The 22,885-nt window shown below is 34.1% G+C and overlaps 1 protein-coding gene across 1 annotated transcript in view; it reads left to right on the top strand.

Annotated features, from left to right (window-relative positions):
- CSMD3 (CUB and Sushi multiple domains 3) overlaps positions 1–22,885 on the top strand; it is a 1,276,067-nt gene that overhangs the window by 973,434 nt on the left and 279,748 nt on the right. The window contains 4 exon segments of the mRNA XM_030304305.1: positions 9,715–9,795; positions 9,798–9,905; positions 17,234–17,372; positions 20,607–20,794. Coding sequence (XP_030160165.1) covers positions 9,715–9,795; positions 9,798–9,905; positions 17,234–17,372; positions 20,607–20,794 — 516 coding nt within the window.

Below are 22,885 nucleotides of genomic sequence, written 5' to 3' on the forward strand. Positions count from 1 at the left end.
AGCTATGTACACATCTGCTATCCCTCTTAGATTATTTTCCTTTGAAGAACGAGGATATTATCGTATTAATATTTGTATCCCTAGAAATTGGCACTGCACCTGGTATTACGTACTTAGCAAATGTTAAATGAATCTGATTGAATAGGAAAGTCTCTTTAATAATGTAAACTAAATGTGCACTGGCAGTTAAAAATAATGTAAAATCATTTTTATGTGATTTTTTCCCTTTGTTTGTTTATTAATTCTAGTGATCCCTTAATATTAGTGTTCAACTGCAAATTAGACTTTTATATAAACTTATATAATTTTTAGATATAAAATCAGTTTCCTCTGTAGGTAACATTAAGTCCGCAACCTACATGCCTTTGATTTCACAAAAACTGCATCAACAATTTTAATTCCCACTTTTGTCTGTGTACTGGAGCATAAGCATCAGTGAAGGTAGGAAGGTGTCGTCTCATTAAATCTATCTCCAATATGAACCATAATACCTGGCTCGTTGTGGTTGCATAACAATTATCTGGTGAAATCATTGAATAAATATGTCTTTTTAAAAAATAAATTTCTAGAGGTGCCTGGGTGGCTCAGTCGGTTAAGTGCCAGCTCAGGTCATGATCTCACAGTTCTTGAGTTCGAACCCCACACGGGCTCTCTTTTTTCGGAGCTGGTTTCAGATCCTCTGACTCCCTCTCTCTCCTGCCCCTCCCCGGTAATGTGCACAGGTGCTACATTCTCTCTCTCTCTCTCTCAAAATAACTAATCATTAACAAAAATTTAAAAAATAAAAATAAATGTCTATGTTCTTGGAAGTGTAACTACAACACGGGCTTTGAGATTCCTTTTGCATTCTGACGCATTAGCAGCTTCATTTCCTTCCTGAGTTGATGGGAATGTTTCTGTCATGCTGCCATCTACTTTAACCTAACTTGCCATATCATTAGGTGTATCCTTAGAAACATAATGAAATTCTAAAGATAGCCACATTACTGAGGAGCTGGCAAAGTGTAAGCCTAATAATGATGTTGAACATTCTTATAAAAATTGATGGATCTTGTACTAAGCAAGAGCTCAATCAAGGGCAAAATACTCCAGGGTGAAATCCACCTCTAGGTTACCAACTGCATTTCAAATATTTTCTGATTGATTTGACACTGGATGGGATTCCTTCCAGGTTAAATATTCCCATTACCCGACTTGAATTCCTTACAGATATTGAAATGGAGAATATAGGGCCATTGTCTCAGTCCATACTAAAGTGTAAGGCAATAAAACTGGAAGAGAGGGACTTAGGGCTTAAACTTAAACGAATTTGGACTGTGACCTTGCTGAAGTCTCCTTATGTTACAAAAACATACAAAACCACTGGTCTTTAGTGATTCAGAATTGATATTTTCATAGGATTATATAATTGTTAGAAAAGAATGTTAAGATTTTTGTGATACTAAAGCGGGCAGGTAAAATATTACTATGCCAGTTTTACAGATGAGGCAGCTAAATTCAGGGAACAAGTGCAAATATGACCAGTGTCCTTTCTTAACGTAGTAGAGACCAGACTCTAAGTTTCTCTTACTTCTGATAACTATGTATTCAACTGTATGAAATCCTAGGTTTTTTCTTTTTGAAAGTTCTCTGATAAACAAGTTTACATCAAAGAGTCAACTTTCTGAATAGAAAGGATACACTGGGACTTACGAGTGATTTTAGGGTATTTATTTCCCTATTATAGAAAACAATGGATAAGAAAACCAGAACATTAATTTGCCCAAGGTCACTAACATAATAATTCAGACGTTGCCTCTGATAGTTCAAGCTGCTATCCATGTCATGCCTGAAATCTACACATGCACTAGTTAGGATTGTAAAATATGTATCAGGTGAGGTACATATTTCCAATTGAATTACACTCTCAATTATTTTAAAACAAATATAAAATGAGAAGTCAGAAGTGTATTTATAACAATGATGAGTTTTAGCAATGCTGAGAACTCAGTCATGGGCTGTACTACCTAGTGGTATAAAATTCTCCATACAAGGCAAAACCACTGACATAAAAAATAGAATAAAAATTATAAGACTATATTTTTGCTGATATTCAATTTATTTCTTATGTCAGTGATTTTTTACCTTTCATGGAGAATTTATTTATACCAAAGTATTTTTATCTGCATGCCATAATAAATTAGAATTTTGTAATGAGAAATTTTTACTTTCAAAATGGAAGTGTTATGTGTTTTATTGACATTAATAGTATAGGAAAATTATATATGCAGGTGAAATTTTAAGTTTTTTACATTTTTCTTTCCAAAAAATCTGATAATTAAATATTTTACAATTTCATGAATCTTTTGGACGTGGTAAATTAAAGGGCCTGTTAGATCTCTAACTAAAGGAGTTAAATAGGCAGTTGAATTGCCTGATCTCAAGCTCAGGAGAGACATCAATGCTGAAGGTATACATTTGAGAGGCATTAAGCTAAAAAGAGTTTTTGAAACGATGGGGTCAGATGAAGTTATCCTAGAAGAAACTGTACAAAGAAGGAAACAAAACATTAAATACTAATCCCTGAAGTATTCTAGCCCTCAGTCATCAGGTTAAAAAAAAAAATAGAGACAGCAGAAGATACCAAAAAGGAAAGCAACTAAGCCCAAAAGAAAACTACTAGAGTCTAATGACTGGGAGGCCAAGGAAACAAGTGCTTGTAGAAGGAAGGAATGATGTACTGTGGCACATTTTGCTGAGAAGTCTCTGAAAAAAGAAGGTACAGAAGTTACCGCTGGATCCGGCAGCTAGATTTAAACAAGAGCAGTTTAGTAAGGATATGAGATGCAAGGCTGATGATGAAACTGGAAAATAGCTATACAGATAACTCCCTCAGGATAGATGCTTATAAGTTTCCTATTAAAAGAGAGAAATGGGAAAAATAATTGAAAGAGGATGGAGAGGTAATAAGAGTTTTGCTGGTTTATTTAAGATGGAGTATATAAGTTATGTCTGTATGCTATTGGGAATGGACCACGGAGGAAGGAGGAACTGGTAATTCAGAAGGGATAAGAAATATTTAGGAACAGAGTCCTTGAGAAATAAAAAGGGCTTAATACCAGCAGCACAAGAACGAGGGGTTGACCTCATATAGAATAAAAACATCTTCTCCATTCCAACCAGAGAGGAAGCAGGGAATATGATATGACACCACTGGGGCCGATAGATTTGGTGCTGGTAAAATGAAGTCATGCCTATCTTATTGCTTCTACTCTCTCAGTGAACTATAAGGGGAGAAATCAGACAAAAAAAAAAGGATGGGAAGAAGAGAATGAAAAGGGCGCCTGGGTGGTTCAGCCAGTTGAGTGTCTGACTTCGGCTCAGGTCATGATCTCACGGTTCATGAGTTTGAGCCCTGCATCAGGCTTTGTGCTGACAGCTCAGATCCTGGAGCCTGCTTCAGATTCTGTGTCTCCCCCTCTCTCTGTCCCTTCCCTGCTCATGCTCAGTGTCTCTCTGTCTCTCAATAATAATAAATGTTAAAAAAGTTAAACAATAAAAAGAAGAGAATGAAAAAAACATTAGAGTGGAACGTCCTTAGGTTTATAATTAAAGAATACCATCTGGCACATATGTGGCTAAATTTAGGATATATATGGCTAAATTTATTTACATTGTTCTTAGAATACCTATGAAAAGAACCTAGGGTCTGTCTCTTTTGCTTCCCTTTATGGTGAGATATTAGCAGCAAGTAATTTGTTGTGTAGTAATGAAGAAATATAAACTGCTCAGTATTTCTGCCTTCCATCTAAAAACTAGATCTAATTCTTTCATCATCAACAACGTAAAATCTCATTAGTATGACATGACTTTGTTGTTTTATCTGGTAATGGGCATAGGTTTGTACCGAGACAATACCCTACAGTCATGGAAACCCTGCTGTTTCTTGAGTTCAAATCCTCACTGTGCTTCCAGCAAGCACTTAACATCACGGAGGCTCATTTTACCCATTTAAAAGTAGAGATGATAATAATACTTCATAGAATTTATGTTCTAGTTTAAGCGTATAAACTTAATCTTTAGCCAAATGCTTTGGACAACATATGCTCTCAACAGAGGCAGCAATCATCATTATCATTATTTTGTTGGAATCTATTCTAATCAATTATCATTCATATTTAACTGTATCTCTCTTAGATACACAGACTTTATTTAGTTTACACATACATACCAATGGAATCCTATGAATAAGACTGTAATGTTGATAGCTGTGCAATTGTTTTTAGTAAAAATTATTACTTAAAGTCAAATGTTGTAAATGTATAGGCTTTTGGACTACTCCACCAGAATGATCGGTAGATAGTTGCTCTTCCTATTTTTAAAATGGTATTTAAACTTTAATAATGTATTTTAGAATTTATTTTAATTATGGTATCATTTGGGTTTTACCCTGTCCACACTTTGAACATTTTTTTTTAATTTCAAAAACTCTATCACTTTTATTTAAGAAATGTCCCTTGGATACATTCTCATGTCTGCATTACCACTTAAAACTGCCCTAGATAACTGTGTGATACTGGGCAAGTTTCTTATTCCTTTTAAGTCTTAATATTCTCATTGGGAAGATATGGATAATCGTAGTACCCACTTTTTGTCAGTCAAATGAGGTACAGTTCGTAATACAATCTTTGAAAGACCGTAGTGTCCAAAATTATTACAAATTAACAATGTTAACTATCACACATACTTTTTTCCCTGTGGCTATTATCATTTCTATGAAATAGCTAGTATAGAGAAATACATACATAGTAGCTACTGGATATTCCAGTTCTAGATAAACCAAAATATAAATGGCCATCCTTTTGAGGGGAGAGAAACAAGGAAGGGCAGTTATCTTTTGTTGTCAGTTTAATAAAGTTTTGTAAGGTAAATAAATCCAAGTTATTTTTGGATTTTTATCATATATAAATGACCTATTAATGCGTTTCCAGAATGTTCCTTTCATGATATCATCACAGGTGAGGCATCAACGTTGTTAAAAACCTTCATCTTTGTTGCAATTTGTGTTTACATTTGTGTCAGGAAAAATTCAGACTTAAACCTAATGGAACAACTACAGATGTTCATTTCATCAATTAAATTTGAAGCAATTCAGACTAAGAAATTAAGAACGTAAATAGAAACACTCATGTTAATAGTTATATGGTAAGTGTAGTATTTTCTGATGTATATTTATTTAATATGCTTAAAATAGTTGCTAAATTAAAGCACTTATTGCAAAAGAGTCTTCATTCTATAGAAACAATCTTACATGCTATTCCAGAATAAAAGAGAATAAAAAGAAGGGATTAAAACTTCTACTTAAAATTTACATAACAAAAAAGAAAATGCACATAAGAATTATAAATTTTGAGAATTGTAGGTTCCAGCAAAGTGAAAAATAAATATTGAATAAAAATTACCCATCTATTTTACATATGTGATAATATATTAAGTTCTAGCATTCTATAATTGCTATTTTAAATATCCTAATTGTATGAGATTACTTCACTGCTGATTCCCAAGGAGATATAATATGGTTCCCTAAGTGATTATTTTCTTCAGTGGCTATAGTTTCTATTTAATACAGAAACAAGAATGATTGATGTTAAATTATTATAATTTTGTCAGCCCACAAACACAGAGTGTAACCAGAAAGGAGATCAAAACTTTGGATAAAGAAAGAAAATAAAACAACACCATTCACAACGAGCAATTGTTCCTGTGTACATTTAACTAATTGTTTTAGAACTCAAGCAATTCCAAGAGGAAAAAAAAAGTTTTGGTCTTTCATTAAACCGCATCATTGTCTATTGTGTTTTAAAATCTTATTCTTAATTTGTTTATTAATTAAGAGGAAAAGTAACAATAGGTGTTCCCCACCTCTCTTTCTTTAAGTTGACCAGACCCAAAGGCAAATGCATATTTTCAAACACCATATATTAGTTGTATCAAAGTCTTACTTTAACCACTTAGTTCCACTTTAAGTCTTTAAGCACAGTAAATCTGTCAGCAAAAACATATTTTTTTCTCTTAAATTCAGCTAGACATGATTGTATTTACTGCTTTTATTTCAATATATTTCTCTAACATTGTTATACATTCATTTTTATTTTTGAGAATGTTTACCTGAAGCGTCAAGCTTTTGCAAAACCAGATTCCAGTGCATGGTTAGCCTCAAGAACAAAACTAATGAAGTTTTTTTAAATATTTTATATAATTACTATTTTGTTTACTTTGAAAATAGAGCACATTTCACATTTATGTCACTTCTCTCCATAAAAAATATCTTCAGAGCACCTAGGTGCCTCAGTCAGTCAGGTGTCCTACTCTTGATTTTGGCTCATGTTATAATCTCATGGTTCGCGGGGTTCGCGCCCCACACTGGGCTCCATATTGATGGTTCAGAGCCTGCTTGGGATTTTGTCCTCCCTCTCTCTATGCCCCTCCCCTGCTCTCTCTGTCCTCTCTCTCTCTCAAAATAAATAAATAAATAAACATTTAAAAAAATCTTAGAACATCACTCCCCACTACATCTTGTAAAACGAATACAGGTATCAGTTTAGTTTGGGTGAAAACCATCCCAGAACAATTTAAGAAAACCTTCATGACTCAGTTTATCACAGAAACACTTCACAAAAATCTCTATCAATATGGAAGAACATAATTCCCAGAGCCCGTGATGCATTGTAGATGCTTTGCTAAGGGACACATGGGTATTACAGAACAAATTCACTTTGAAATTGGAACAAAGTCCCTATATTCCTCCCTCAATATTCTCCAAAATGAGTTTGTAATTAACAACTAAAAACAACTGTTTCAAAAGTAACTCATATGAAGGTAAAATTTAATATTTTTGAAGGTGGTTCAAATTTATGCCAGCTCTAGCTTTTCTATTTATGGATATATCTCTACCTTTTCCATAATTTTTAAATTGGGTATTTTATTTTATTTTACTGTATTATTTTACTTTATTTTATTTTATTGAGGAGAAAACTTGCATCTCCAGGACAGTTACAGGTAGAAGAGGATAATCTAGTATAACATTTAGGTACTTGGGTTCTAAAATCAGACAGATTTGGGTTGAGATCTTGGTTCTGTACTCAGGTTTTGTTAATCTCAGGTTATTTAATCTCAGGTTCTGTACTCAGGTTATTAATCTCTCTAAATTTTAGTTTTCTCACCTCTAAAATGAGATAGTAAGCTATTGCCTCATAATAGTGTTAGGAATACTAAAGGAATTATATAGGTAAAACCCCTTCCTCTAGTCATTGCTCAGAAACGGTTAGTTTATCAGAAAAATAAAGCAAAACTGTAAGACTTTTGATTACACATATATGATACACAGGTTTGTTTCATTTAAGTGATCAGTAAAATGATATTTGCAGTCTACATTTTCTAACCTTTTCAAAAATATAACCCTTAAAAATTAACTTTTTTTAGTTTGTCAATAAAGTAAACAGAATATACATGCATTAGTATGTATGGCATATTACATATTCATTTATATACATATGATGATCACTTTTTTGTTGTTACTTACTTTTTATTCAGTGTCAGGCTTAAGATCCCAACAATATCCTTTTTTTTTTCAGTTTCTTAACTCTTCTTCTTGATTCCCAGAACGTTGGGAATCAGAGCATTACAATACTGTGTGTAGTCTCTGGTTTTTTGTTGTGTATGTGTGTTAGAGAGATGAGCTAAAACAATTTACTAGACAGATTAACCAGATTGATATATTGATGAATCTGTCTATGTTTATCTATCTACCTACCTATCTGTCTATCTCTATTTGCTTACCTATGTATCTATATAAATATCTACTCACTCAGGATGTATATAATAGAATTTCTTTATTGGTACCCGCACTATGCAAATAATTTGAAGTCTATTCAGTTCTATTTGTGTCTGCTCAATTCTTCTTTGTATTCCTAGAAACCTAGCACAATGCCTGGAATATATTGTTATATAATGAATGAATCAGTGAATATCAGTTATGTATCTGCAATCCAGAAATTTGTGTCATTAGTTGAAGATGCAATTAAAAAATAATTTATACAGTGCTAAATCCTATATTTATGAATATAGTTTATTAATAGTTTAAATGGAAATTTTAATAGGTTCTTTGTCTTGATACTTAATTGCCATATGCTGTAGGGTAAAACCACTTCATGATAATTCAACATAATATTTTGTTCCATTAACCTGAATAATTGGAGTTAACTATTATTAAATGTGCCATACACTGTGTATAGAAGAACAGTTCCTTCCTATGGTGTCATACTACTCTCCTTTTCTGTAATGATTTTTTTAACTTTTCATTTTAGACACGTTTAGATTTATATTCAGATTTTAAGAAATAATAAAAAGAGATCCTGTATACTCTTCACCGTTTCCTGAATTGACAATTTCTTGCATACTATAGGACATATATCCCAACCAGAAAACTGACATTGATACAATCTACCAATCTTATTCAAAGTTTACTAATTTTATGTATATTCGTGTGTGTGTGAGTGTATGTGTGTGCTTATTTAGCTCTATGTAGATTTGTACGACCACCACCACAGTGAAAACACAGTACAGTCCGTCACAAGGATCCCTCATGTTATCTTTTACAGCCATGGTCACTGCCTCCCATCCCCTCCTCCTACAACTCCTGGTACCACTAATCTATTTTCCAGCTTTCTAGTTTGTCACTTCAAGATAGTATAGAAATAAAGTCATGTAGTGTGTAACCATTTGATATTGTATTTTTCTGCTCTGCTTAATTCCTTTCAGAACTGTTTAAGTTGTCATACGTATTGTCATTCCTTTTTATTGTTGAGTTTTGTTCCAAGGTATGAATACACAGTTTAGTCACTCACCTGTTGAAGGACATTGGGTTGTTCCAACTTTTAGCTTCTATAAATAAATTGTGTTCAGGTTTTTATGTGATCACAAATCATCATTTCTGTGGGATAAATGTACAAGAGTGCAATTACTAAGCTGTATAGTAAGCACATATGTAGTCTTGTGAAAAAGCTACCACACTTCTTTCCAGAGTGGCTGTAACATTTACATTCCCAAGTGAAATACATGAGTAATTTCATTTTCCTCCATAATATTTCCAGCATTCAGTTATCTTATTTGTTTATTTTAGCCATCTGATTGGTATATAGTGATATCTCATTGCAATGTTAAAATGCGTTTTCCTAATGGCTAATGATGTTGAACATCTTTTTCATGTACCATCCAGTATCCTCTTCATTGGAATGCATTCTGTCAATATTTTAATGGGATTTTTTCTTCTTCTTCCCCCTCTGCCTATAGTTGACTTGTAAGAGTTCATTATATACTCTACATACAAGTCCTTTGTGGAATATGTACCTTACAGTTATGTTCTTTCGGTCTGCAACTTTCTTTTCATCCTCTGCACAATCTTTTCACATGGCATCTATTAATCTTCAGTAAACCTATTATTTAGCTACTAAAATGTCATGTCTTTTATTGAAAGAAGTAAGCACACAAGTTAACAAAAAAAAAAACCAGTTAAAAATTATTTTTGTGCAGGCATTTACAAATTGGCTCAAGCATTTTAAAGTTAATTTTCTAAAAGCACATAGATGTGAGGAAGGTTCTAAACTGTAAGATCTGGAAATTTGAAATTGACTTTGGTAGCATCAAAACTAAAGGTTTGTTTTTGTCTTTTGATAGGTTCTGTTGCTACTGCATGCCGTGACCCAGGGGTTCCCATGAATGGGACTCGAAATGGGGATGGACGAGAACCCGGGGACACTTTGTTTTTCAATGTGACCCAGGATATGAGCTTCAAGGAGAGGAAAGAATAACCTGCATTCAGGTAGAAAATCGCTACTTCTGGCAGCCCAGCCCACCAGTCTGTATAGGTACGAATTAAAGAACAATTAAAGTTTTATATAAGTATCAACATGGATAAAATGGTGCCGATGTTATTAAGCACAGTATTCTAGAATAGGTTCTATACAGGATCTAAGATTTCAAAAATCTATGAACCTCCAAAAAAATACACAAAATTTTAAATGACTGTATTTTTCCCCCTAAAGGGAGAGTCCACAATTTCATTAGATTCTCAATAGTTTGGAGAGGAGGAAGAGCAGAAGGAGGAGGAGGAGGAGGAGGAGGAAGAGGGGGAGAGGAGAGGAGGAGGAGGATCTTCTTCTCCTCCTCCTCTCCTCCTCCTCCTCCGCCTCCTCCTCCTCCCCCGCTTTTTTCCCCTTCTTTCTTCTTCTTCTTTCTCTTCTCTTTCTTCTTTTCCTTTTTCTTCTTCTTCTTTTCTTCTTTCTCTTTCCTTCTTCTTCTTCTTTCCTCTTCCCCTTCTTCATTTTTCCCTTCTTCTTTCTTTCTCTTCTCGTTCTCTCTCCCCTTTAAGAACTCACGCTCTTGAAAAGTCTCATTTTTCCCTTATCTACTATATAACTGTAGTTATGCACTGCTTTTAAACTTAAAGAGTTGATGCAGATTCTACATTTAAAATGGGCCATATTCATCTTGCCTCGCTAATGGCTATTTCTTCTCAAAAAAAATTTTTATTGAAACTTAAGTTTAGTTTCAAAGCTTGGCTTTACATTCAATTCATTAATTCTAAAAAAATATGTTTTATTTTGATAAAATAAAATTACACTGTAAGCAACTTGAAAGAAGATCCCATATTCACTCATTCATTGTTCATGGTTTTATTTCCTTATAGCACTCAGCATATGAAAACCTAGCACATTTAGGAAAGAAAACTTTATTTTTATTCACATATATCCAACTCATAAATACATTTTCAATGATCATTCATAATGATTTTTTGAGTCACATGGTAATAGAAAGAGTGTTTAGTACATCAGTGAGAAGTGAACAAACACAAGCACTCAATTATTCAGGTTTCCTTTACCCCATCTTGTAACTTCTTATGCAAGAGTTGCAAGCTAAAATTCATTAGCCATTCAATGTGTCCTAGACATTGTTCTGAACATGGAGGAGTAAGCACTAAAGCATGACGGAGAAGTTCCCTTTTCTTGTGAACCTACTTTCTAGTGAAATGAAAACTAAAAAATCTACATTTCCTCATCACATTTTCTGTATTTTACACATCGGCATTTAAAGAGAAAACTTTAATGCACAAAGCAAGATATCTAACAGCTCAAAACAGGGAAGAGAACAGTTTTAGACTTCTGTAGAAAATAGAGGCAAATAACAAGAAAAAAAAAAAAGAAAGACTGGAAAAAACATACCAATAAGAACATATCTTGAACCAGTTCAGATTTAGCCATATTTCCCTTTACTCTTCATTATTGCAGTTAAAGACTTATGTTGTTCTTCATGTACCACTACAAGATTCTAAATCATCAATCATTTATATTTACCTTATTTACCATAACTACACTCATACAAGCAAGGAACAAAATACAGTTAAGAAACGCTTTCCAAGAAAAAGAGCCTGAGAAAATGAACTTTTCATTTGTTTACCTCTTCAGTTAACCTAAAAAATTCCAATTATAGTAAAACACCACATTCTAAACAATTGGAATTTGACTATCTCATAAAGAGAATCTGGCGTAAGAAGAAATGATAGAACTCTACAGACTGATTGTAGAAACATTTGCTTTATTATAGTTCTTCAACCTAGTTAAAGATGTTGCTTATTAGAAGGCTATGTAATGTCAAATGTTGTATATTTAGAATCCTACAATATTGAATAGCTTTACACTAAAATTCAAGAATACAGCAAATATAAAACATAAAGGAAAGGAGAGTTTTGTGGTAGACTGTTATAAAATTCCAGCCTACAAAATTGTTGTAGATAAGACTTCAGCTAGCAAATCCTAATTCTAGGGGAAAAATAGTGGACCATTAAATCTTACTTAAATTGAGCAGGTTGTGGAAAGTTTTTGTATGGATTATGGTGCTGTGTACTATTTTTTGGGGGGTAGGAAAAAATAGCTTGGGGAGAGGATATGCATTAGAGATTTTCTGAGGAAAATAATATAACCTAAAAAAAAAAGTCTGAAAAAATTGCTAAGGCTGCAGAAATCTTGACCTCTGAAACTGATAAGAAAGAACTCTATGATTGGAAATACTATGCCAAAGATTAAACCCTGAACTTTTTAGAAACTCTATAAGTCTATGTCTCAGACTCTGGAGTATAAAGCATTTTGCTTGCATGTAGAAGTAGTCAGCCTTAAAGCAAGTACCAAATAGAAGGACGTCATCTTAAGAGAGTTAATAGAATTCATTCCAACAAAATTGACAATGTGAAGATTACTTTGACATTGCCAAAGGGAAAGTAGTCCCACTCCATATGAAGGTAAATAACAAAGACATTAGTGCGGGTGGGCTGCTGTTAAAGTTAGTACACACAAATAAAACTAAATGGGGTCAGAAAAAATTAAGAAAATTGCCAAATAGTTATCAGTAGTTGCCTGTGTAACTGCCTCTTGACAAATTACACTCAGAACAAATCATTAATGTCAGAATTACATGGAACTTAACTGAAAATTTAATTCATAAATCTATTTGACTTAAGGAGAATCTTATTCTGGATGCTTGATGATTAGATGCATAAAAATTAAAATGCATTTTCCAAGTGCTATTTAAAATTTAGTTTATTTAAGGAAAAGGAAATTTTCTTTACTCACTGAATATTTTTGGATTTACAAATGTCAGATAATTCTCTGCTTGTCTCAATGGCTTTTGTAGATTTGCAAAATCAACTACAGCAATGAAATATATTGGGAAAACTTTGATAAATAAATAATGGAATCAAGAGAATTTTACATGATCTTATGCCTAAATTATATTATGATCATGGAAAATATCCAGTAAGATACATTAAAATACATGTAATATATTTTCCTGTACTAAAAAATTCCCTACACCTTTGTGATAAAAGATATAACATATGTATGGACATATGTATATGTATAAAATTTCTGGAAACTAAAAAGACCAATTTTCCCTCTGAAAAAATAAGGAAAATTGAAACAAAATTGCTCTCCTAGCTTTCCCCAAATTATACGTAATCTCACTACCTAAGCAAGAAAAATAAAATAGGGGCGCCTGGGTGGCGCAGTCGGTTAAGCGTCCGACTTCAGCCAGGTCACGATCTCGCGGTCTGTGAGTTCGAGCCCCGCGTCGGGCTCTGGGCTGATGGCTCAGAGCCTGGAGCCTGTGTCTGATACTGTGTCTCTCTCTCTCTGCCCCTCCCCTGTTCATGCTCTGTCTCTCTCTGTCCCAAAAATAAATACACGTTGAAAAAAAAAAATTAAAAAAAAAAAAAAAAGAAAAATAAAATAAAATAAAACAAAGAACATTTTGCTATCATTCTTGGTTTTTTTATTTGTATATACATACATATATACATTTGCCATTATTACACGTATTTTTATAACTTTTTTCAAGTTCACATATAATTTTGCAAGTTTTAAAAGCAAAATATGCTATTATTTTTATCAAAATACAGAGCTACAAATTCTACTGTTCATTCATCCCTAGTTATCTTTACTGTTTTCATAATCAATATAAAGAACCACTAGCAATTCCACAAACATTTATGGAAAGTGTAGTATATACTGATTCCCAAGTTTTAAATACATATAAGGCACAGTCTTTGGCTTACAGATTAGTGATGAATGCAAACACCTGAATATAATATTTAAATAAAGATGGTCAGGGAAAAGATCCAACATAGAGGTGTTGTGCATACTAGAGTAAGTTGAAGAGAGCTGAAGTTCAGCCCAGACTGGGAATTTCCAGGAAAACTTTCTGGAGGCAGTGACGAATCTTGAAACATAAGTAAGAGTTACATAAGTGTACAAGAGAAAAAAAAATTTTCACCAAAAATAAATAGTATGGGCAAAGGCATAGAAGTGCCAGAATAGAAGCATTTTGATAGTGTTTGAGTGCAAATTATGTAGTTGATAAAACTGGAAAAGTTGCAAAGGTCAGGTCATAAAAGTTACGCTGGAGTTGGGGCATTACCTGTAGGCAATGTGAAATAACTGCAGGACTGTAATGCATGGGCACAGTATGATTAGATGTTTTTTATTGGGAGAAGGATGAGTTGGCAGAAACCAGAGGCATGAAAAACAAGAAGTCATTGCAATAATTCAGCAGGCAGATAAGAATCAGATCTAGAAATATGGTAGTAGGCAAAGAAAGAGGAATAGGTAGAAATATATCTATGAGGATCTATAAGTGTTTCTTGATGGATTGGATGCATGTATGCAGTGAAGAAAAGAGAAGACTCTTGACTTCTAGCCTGGGAATATAGGTGGATGATAGTGCTAATCAAACAAGTTAGAATGCAAAAGAAGAAACCACTTTGAGTTGAGGACTGAAAGTGTCAGATATTCTGTGTTTGATGTGCCCATAGGATATCAATTAGAGATAGCCAGTAAACATTTGGGCATATGGCTTAGAATTAAACAATGGGATACTGTCAACATGGAAGAATGTAATGGAGCAGAAATCAGAGACAACCAGGCAAGGACCTCAGGAGAATATTACAATTATAAGATGAAGTGGAAGAAGAGACACCTGGCAATGAAACTGAGGTCTGTACAAAGACACTAGAAGAAAATTGGAAGTGGAGTTGCAACAAGGAGAGTGAATTTAAGGTGAAAGCCAACCCTGAAGAATGACTACAGATATGAAGAGAAAAATCAAATGAATCAATACAACAGTCTTTTCAGGGTAGCCTAAGAAGCGAATGTGTTGGGGACAGGGAAACTGAGAGAGATAGCAGTGTTTGGAGAGGGGATGAGAGATGGGAAGAACCTAAGAAAACCATTGAGAGTCTGTAAGCAACAAAAAGGTTGTTGTGTCTCTGTAAATATAATTTAAAAGGAAAACAATTCGAAATCTGAAGAGAAGTTTTCCCAGGACGAATACTTTGGTGTTTTTCTTTGAGAGTCTTTCCGGGTGATGACCTGCTTCGCTAACCATGTTAGTCTGCCTATCAGCAAATACAACATCCAACTGAAGAAAGAGCTCATGAGATTAGACCTCCTTTCCAAAAGACTTATCGTTTTTTAAAAAAATTAGAAATAAATAGGAGACACTTTTATTCATAAAGAACTATTGCAGTGTGCATGTTGAGGGTGAACCATTGTAACTGGGAAAACAATGTGACCGTAAGATCTACAAGTTTCTCAGGAGTTAAGCAAAAGGGATTCTCTCATCGACAGTGGAGTATACAAGGCTAGAAAGAACCAGGTGTAAGGAGCAGGATGAAAGTGTGGCTTAATCAATCAGTAGAGCAGAGAATATCTTCCAAGCCCATCCTGTCCTCAGGAGGAGTTCTAAGCTGGCTCAAGGCTGAGGGTGGGCCTAAGTTCAGAGGCCCAGAGGAAGGACAAAAGGTTAGCCAATGTTTCATTACATGTATTTTATTCTGATTAACGAGTGAATTTTGCTACTCATTTGAGTCAAAGAATAGGAATCTACAGTCTTATGACAGGAAAATAAGGGGGCTTATTCAAGGGGTCCTATCTAATACATAGGTGAGTTTTCTGAGTCATATGGGTAAGGGTGATTCTTCACAGTAAGGCCATGTAACCAAACATGAAAGGGTGAGGAGATTTCTTAATCAATGGGTAAAATTCAACATTTTCAGTTGAAAATAAAAGGTGAAAAGAAATAGGTCATAAGGAACTTTGTTTTATTTTTTGGATGAAAGAGATCTGAACATGTCTGTAGAGAAAGGCGATGAAGCAGCGAGATTATAAGTGACAAAGGAAACAAGAATCCAGAGAAGGAAGAGAGATTATGTGCCCAGGTAAAGGGTGTTATCCTGATTAACAAGAGGGACTCTATCCTCTGATTGTAAAGAGAAATATTCAGGGGACATTGAAATTTGAAGAGGGCAGACTGAAGAAAGTTGACATATTTATGTCTCATCATTTGATAAGTTCCACAAAGATGTGCAGGCAATAGGTAAGCAATGGTAAATAAATTAAGTCTGAGCAAATAAATATTCTCAGTAGAGAAGGAACTGAGGTTATCTACTGTCATTGAGACACTGAGACAAAGGGAGGGGAGGGGTGTGGAAAAATGTAATAGATATCCATAATATAGTTGGCAAAAATTACTGAATTATAGTGATGATTTTGCATATCTAGACTCAGGCAAAGAATGAAGTTCTAAAATGTTGCCCCAAATAAAATTCTCCTTCTTCCAAAACCAGTTTGTTACTGTCAAAAGAATCCAAAATGCCTTATAATTGAATGGTAAGATTTATGTGAGGAAACTGTAATTTTAAAACTCAGATAGGAGAATATTGATGTGCTAATTATGTTTATGAGACATCATGAGATCATGATCTCAAGCTGTCTCTCACCTGTGTGTGTATATGTGTGTTTTTACACCCCCCGCTGCCCCACTCAACTGGGCCCCTCCATATCTTCATGTCTCTATTTTTTCTAAAGCTGCCGATTCTGTATATTATTTTATCATAAACTGTCAAACATGGACTTCAACAATAATCCCTTAAAGAATCGATTCCCTGAATTTCACTCACAAGTTTTTGAACCTCTTCATTGAAGTGTTACAGCAACCTTTGTTTGGGACTGTAGTAATTGTAGTGTCTGTCTATTTTCATCAACAAATGAGACAACTGGAATTTAGCGATATGGTAATATTCAGTGTGAATGTTTTATTGTAAAGTGCTGTAGGTTCTCAGATAATTATCCATTCTCATTCATTCACTATTGCCAAAGACTCTTCCTCCATAAATACATAAAAAAAATGTACCAGGGAAAATGTGAAAATGAGCCAAATGTCTCATATCCCATTATTCCACTTATTATTAGAGATTTTGTTTTGATTTGTTTTGTTACTTTTTCTTGAGACCTTCAGATTTTTTTCTTAGCAACTGTGGAAAACCATCTACACCTCTCTTCTCAATGCTTATCTTTTACATGAAACCAAATAGTAATAGAGAGAGAAGTACATATGTAATTTCTTCTTTTCTTTTGAAACCAGTAAAGAAGCTAAGTTCACTGTAACCATGTACATATGTATTTAATATTTTAATGGTCTTTCTTGAAAGACAATGCCATGTTTTCAAGCATTCAATACTAGAAAAAGTCAGGTCTATATGAAGCCTTCTAAATTTTTTTAAAGAAGTGTTTGCACAGATACTGATAGCTAATAAATTTTATGAATCACTTAAGGGTTTTGTTTGTTTGTTTGTTTGTTTAAATTAAAGCACCTTGTGGAGGCAATCTAACAGGATCTTCAGGCTTTATTCTTTCGCCAAACTTCCCTCATCCATATCCCCATAGCAGGGACTGTGACTGGACTATCACCGTCAACACAGACTATGTTATCTCTTTGGCATTTATCAGGTGAGTTCCTGTGCATTTCTACATTAAAAAAATTATCGTTTATAGTTATTTTACTTAGCATTCACACTAGGCAAAGTTTTGTTTCTGTATATGACACTTTAATTAGTTTTCATTAATTCCAACACCAATACTTTGCAATCAACACTTTTCAAAGCCTTGTGTACTGGTGTAGGTGCTCGTGCAGCTCTGAAGGCCTTGTGGGTGAGCATCTTCACCAGATTTCCGTGTGGAGGAAACATGTTGAAGGTCGAGAGGTTTATTGACTCTCATGAAATGTCATCTCTTTATAACCCTTCCTCTCTCCCTGTATTTACTGTCACTGCTTCAAAAAATTCAGTTTTTCCCAGAACTCAAGATTAAAAGGTCAGTATTCCCAGAATTTTTTCCTTCTATTTGTGTACCACCCAAAATCTTTTCACAGCCTCTAAGTACCCATATTGTGCAGCATCACCGTTGGGCTTATGAAAACATACATTCTACCTCTTATTTTTCTGGTGATCTCATTTAGTCAAGTTGACAAAGAAGAATTTGATGAATCACTCCCATATGATTTCTCAGCATAACTTGTCTCATGATAGAGCTTTACAAGACAGCATTCCAGACTTTGCATTTGTTGGTTAGCAATGTCAATAGCAGGGTAGGCTTAGTACAGAAGTGGTGGAAGATGCAGCCTCCTGTGTGGGAAAGAAGGCAGCTGACTTTGAGCTCTAACTCAGCCACCACCATCTGTGTTACCTCCGGTGCCTTACTTTTTGCAATGAACCTGTTTCTTCGCATGGAACTAGTACCAATTGTCACAAAACCTGGCCTAATGCTTTTCCTTAATATTTCTATGGGAGGTGTTAGGTATCAGCAATTCAAGGAGTTCCTAAGTAGAAATGTTCCTAACCTTCAGTGTCCAAGACTGATGTATGTTGGCTCTGGTAACACAGCCTTTCCTTCTGCCAGTATGTTAAAGCTGCTTGGAATTTACGTAAGATGTTAAAGTTAAATCTTTAAAACTGGTCTTAAAAACTAATTTGAGCTCAGACAAATGTGAAAAAGTGTAAATATACAGACTTTCTATTTTTATAATTTGCAGTGATACAATTGATCATTGGTAATCACGAAACAACGATGATAGTGTTAGTCATATGCCAGGATCCAGTTATGAGACAATTTGCCAAAGTTATTATACTCATTTTTACAGTTGGGGAAATGGCAGTATAGACATTAGAAATGTCTATTTGAATGATACAAGGCCTTAGTGGGCTTATAAAAGTATTGTAGTTCATAAATGAGTGTTAGAAGGCTATATTGGGCAAAATACATGACCTAAATTTGATTTCCAGCTCTGTCATTTATTATGTGACCCTACGGAGATTACTTAGCATACTCATTGGGAAAATGAAAATGATAATCCCTTCCTTATACCACAGGATTATTGACAAGACCAAGTTAATATTTATAAAACTGCCTTGTAAAATAGGAGGTACTATTAGAATGCACTCTTTTTTTTTTTTCAGGAAAAAGTCATTACAGCTAAGATTCTAAAATTTCCTTAAAAATATTTCTTTGTTTTACTCTCACTTTTAAAGAAGTTTTAAAACAATATTTTGAAGTATTTAAGCCTAAACTAGAAATTTTAAAAAAAATGGACGATAGTCCATTGTTAAATAGGCTTATGGGGCTTCTAAGGATAATACATAACCATCATATCATTTAGAAAGCATCTGTTTCAAGTGATTCAGCCAACAGTGACATAGGTAAGAAAGTGGCAATACTGATCAAATCTTAATATGGAAAGAGATGAAGTTTAGAAAGTTTGTGTTTTATCCCAGAAGAAGGGTAGTAAATAACAAAATAAAGTCTTCTCCTCTGATTTCTGCTATATTACAGCCAAAGTTACCAAACTTTAGGCCTCATATCCACTGAAAGCTTTCAAGAGCAATTGCTTTAGATGTGTGAAGGTACACTAAATAAATTAGGACAGAACGATGTGGTGGTCCCCTAATTATCTCATGGTACAGGGTTCCTTATTTATGGAAAGTTTGGAAACGTCTGCATTTTACCAGTCTTTCTTCACCACCATTTAATGCACTAGTAAAGTAGCTGGAATCCTGTCCCTTATACATGCACATGTTAAGGATTAGAATTGTTGTGGAAACTTAACCTCTATAAATCCAGTAGATTTGGAAAGAACATTTCTTACCTAACCAAATTTCTTATTTATGTGCAAAGATGGTAAAACTTGACAAGATAGTTTCTCCACTGATGGATGTTTAACAATTGCAAGCTTTACCAATTTTATTCTATATCGTGAACTTGTTGACTTTTCTTAATGACCCAATTGAGTCCATCTTTTTCTCTGTCACATTATGAACTAGGTAATAGAGAAACAAATGACTGTGTGTCTTTTGCTTTCTAAATATATGGATTCTGTAATCATTCTGAGACAATTCTCATACTTTTGAAGGTTGTGTAAGCAAATTTATGATGCAAATTTTACAATTCAAAACATTGACTTGAATAATTTACACATTAAAATGTCCTTATTTACACATTATTTAATTTTGACAAACAGTGTGTGGGTTTGATTTCTCTTACATCAAGTTCTAGAGGAAGAAAATATATTACCCTGGGGGAAAATAATACCAAATACAATACTCAGTACTTCATTTGAGTAATTTAAATGTAAGTTTTGTATTTCAAACTTTTGCTTGAATCTGCTATGTAGAGCTGAATTTTAAACAGCAAATATGCTTGTAAGTTTTGAAGTTCAAGGCAAATAATACCACTGACAAAGGAAAAAGGTTACATTTTCATGATGCAAAATATCTGGGTGAAAAATTTTCAAAATAGATGCTGTCTTCCACATTTTATTGATATAAAGTAATTTACATAAGGATATGTAGCTAACAAGGGCAGAAGCAAGGCTTAAACTTATATCTCTGACTTCAAACCGTGTACCCTTTCATTAGATAAACTGCCTTACTATCATTTGTATTCCTTGTAGACACAAGGCCAACTTACAAATATTTGAAAATATCAAGGTGTCCTTTCTCTTTTCTACTGTTTTGATATCCATATTCAGTGTGTTGTTGCCAGGTAACTTTTCAAGTTAGCTTACTTTGGCAGAGTCTGTTATTTTTAAAGATGTTGACTGAATTAATATATGATTATATGACTATTATACTTGTATAATAGCAATACAAGTATACCAATTCCTTTTCTCTCTCTCTCTTTTTCTTTTAGTTTTAGCATAGAGCCAAATTATGACTTCCTCTACATATACGATGGACCAGACAGTAATAGCCCACTGATTGGAAGTTTTCAAGACAGCAAGTTACCAGAGAGAATAGAGAGCAGCTCAAATACCATGCATTTGGCTTTTCGGAGTGATGGATCTGTTAGTTACACTGGATTTCATTTAGAATATAAAGGTAAATGTGAACATTTGATTTTTGCAGCATGATTTAGAGTGTATTTTATACAGGAGATTAATTCTGTGTTGGTCATTGTCAATGGTTAGTTATATGTGTATGTCTTAGTACAGACTGCCTACAATTCATCTCATAGAAGAGCTCTCAATGTAGACTTTTCCTATCAGTAGGAAGGAAATTAGCATTTCCCTAATTCCTACCGAAGGAAACGTATCAGGCAAACAAGTTAGCAGTTAGTACATTGTGGTAGTTGGCTAAGACCACAAAATATTTTTAAAAAGATGAAATTTTTGGAAGCTGAAGATTCATTCATGTTTGTTCAGAGACTACTTTCAGTGATAAGGAGAACAAAGTATACTGATAATTCCATTTCAGAAAATGTCTAAAGATATTTAAGTGTGTCAACATTCAGAATAGGGAGAGTAAAATATAGTGATAATTAAAATATTTTAGAGTATTTCTTCAAGTATTTAGAGGAATCAATATTACAATGCCTATGGATGTGTTTTTTTTTTAATGTTTATTTATTTTTGATAGAGACGGAGAGTAAGCGGGGAAGGGCAGAAAGAGAGGGACACACAGACTCTGAAGCAGCCTCCAGGCTCTGAACCGTCAGCACAGAGTCTGTGTGGGGCTTGAACGCACGAACTGTGAGATCATGACCTGAGCCGAAGTTATACACTTAACCAACTGAGCCACCCAGACATCCCAATGGATATTTATTAATATATTTTTCGTAATTTTTATGCTCAGTGACTATAAGAATAAATAGGTCTTAGTTGTTTAAAGTTAAAACTTGTTTTTTTCAATAATTGAGCTTATGAAGGACATACCTATAATTTATCATATTATTTGAGTTCTAAAAAGACATATTTTGGATTTGTTACTTGCCACCTGGCTTTTTTTCATTATGAACTATTTTCAATAACTGAAGATTATACAGGATAAAAAAAACAACTTCAAATTATCCACCATCTAATCGGACAGACCTTTATACTGTGTCACACTTGCTTCAGATCTCTCTTTTCTTGCCTTAAAAAATATAATATTATATATACACTAGAAATTCCTTTTGCATTTGCTGTAGAACAAGGGTGTGTCTCTTCAGGTCTATCAAAAGAAGTAAAGGTAAATTACACAACTTTACATGACATGGGTTAAGGAAGTCTTTTATAGGGAATGGGAAAACTCACATATTAACAATAATGGATGCTTGGAATCCTCCAATATCTCCAACAAAATTTGGAAATGCATGCCAGGGTCGAGTTATCTCCTGGTCATGGACATGGTGTGGATTTCACTATAGTGGAAAGGTTGAGCCCTCTGTGAGTCTCTCATCTTATAGAGGAAAGTAAAAAGAAAAAAAAAATGGCCTTGTCAGTGGAAGAATTTACAAGGTGTTTGACACCAGACAATGAGGATTTGGGTTCCCAGCTATTTATTGGGGCCCTAGGCATGATAGCTGCTCCAAACCCTCTGGAGAAGCTTAGGCCTTATAACAATGGGTTAGGAGGCATTGGTCTTATGCCAGGTTGAACTTAAGTACCAAACTAATCTCTCTATGTGGAAGAGCCTTTCCACACTATACAGTGGGTAGGACCAAGCTAGCTGGCTATCCAGACAGACCATAATGAGCAATCAAGACTATTTTTAGTCCTACCCTTTTGATCATAGTTCCCTCCTAATTCTTAATATGTTACTTATTTTTTCCATGAATGTATGCTTACAGGTATTTTAATATATTCTTTTTAAATGTTTATTTACTTTTGAGAGAGAAAGCAACAGAGTGGGGGAGAGATAGAGAGAAGGAGAGTGAGAATCACAAGCAGGCTGTACATGAAGTGCAGAGCCTGACATGGGGCTCGATCCCATGAACTGTGAGATCATGACCTGAACCAAAATCAAGAGTCAGACACTTACCCAACTGAGCCACCCGGGTGCCCCTGTATTTTAATATGTTCTATCATGTACATATCCTTCATCCTATTTTGATAAAAATTTTCTATTTCCATCATGTACATATCCTTGTGAAAATTGTTTTTTCCCTTTACATTGTTTTTGAGATTTATCAATAATAGAGATATGTAGGCT

This window comes from Lynx canadensis, chromosome F2 (genome assembly GCF_007474595.2).
Source record: "Lynx canadensis isolate LIC74 chromosome F2, mLynCan4.pri.v2, whole genome shotgun sequence".
NCBI lineage: Eukaryota > Metazoa > Chordata > Mammalia > Carnivora > Felidae > Lynx > Lynx canadensis.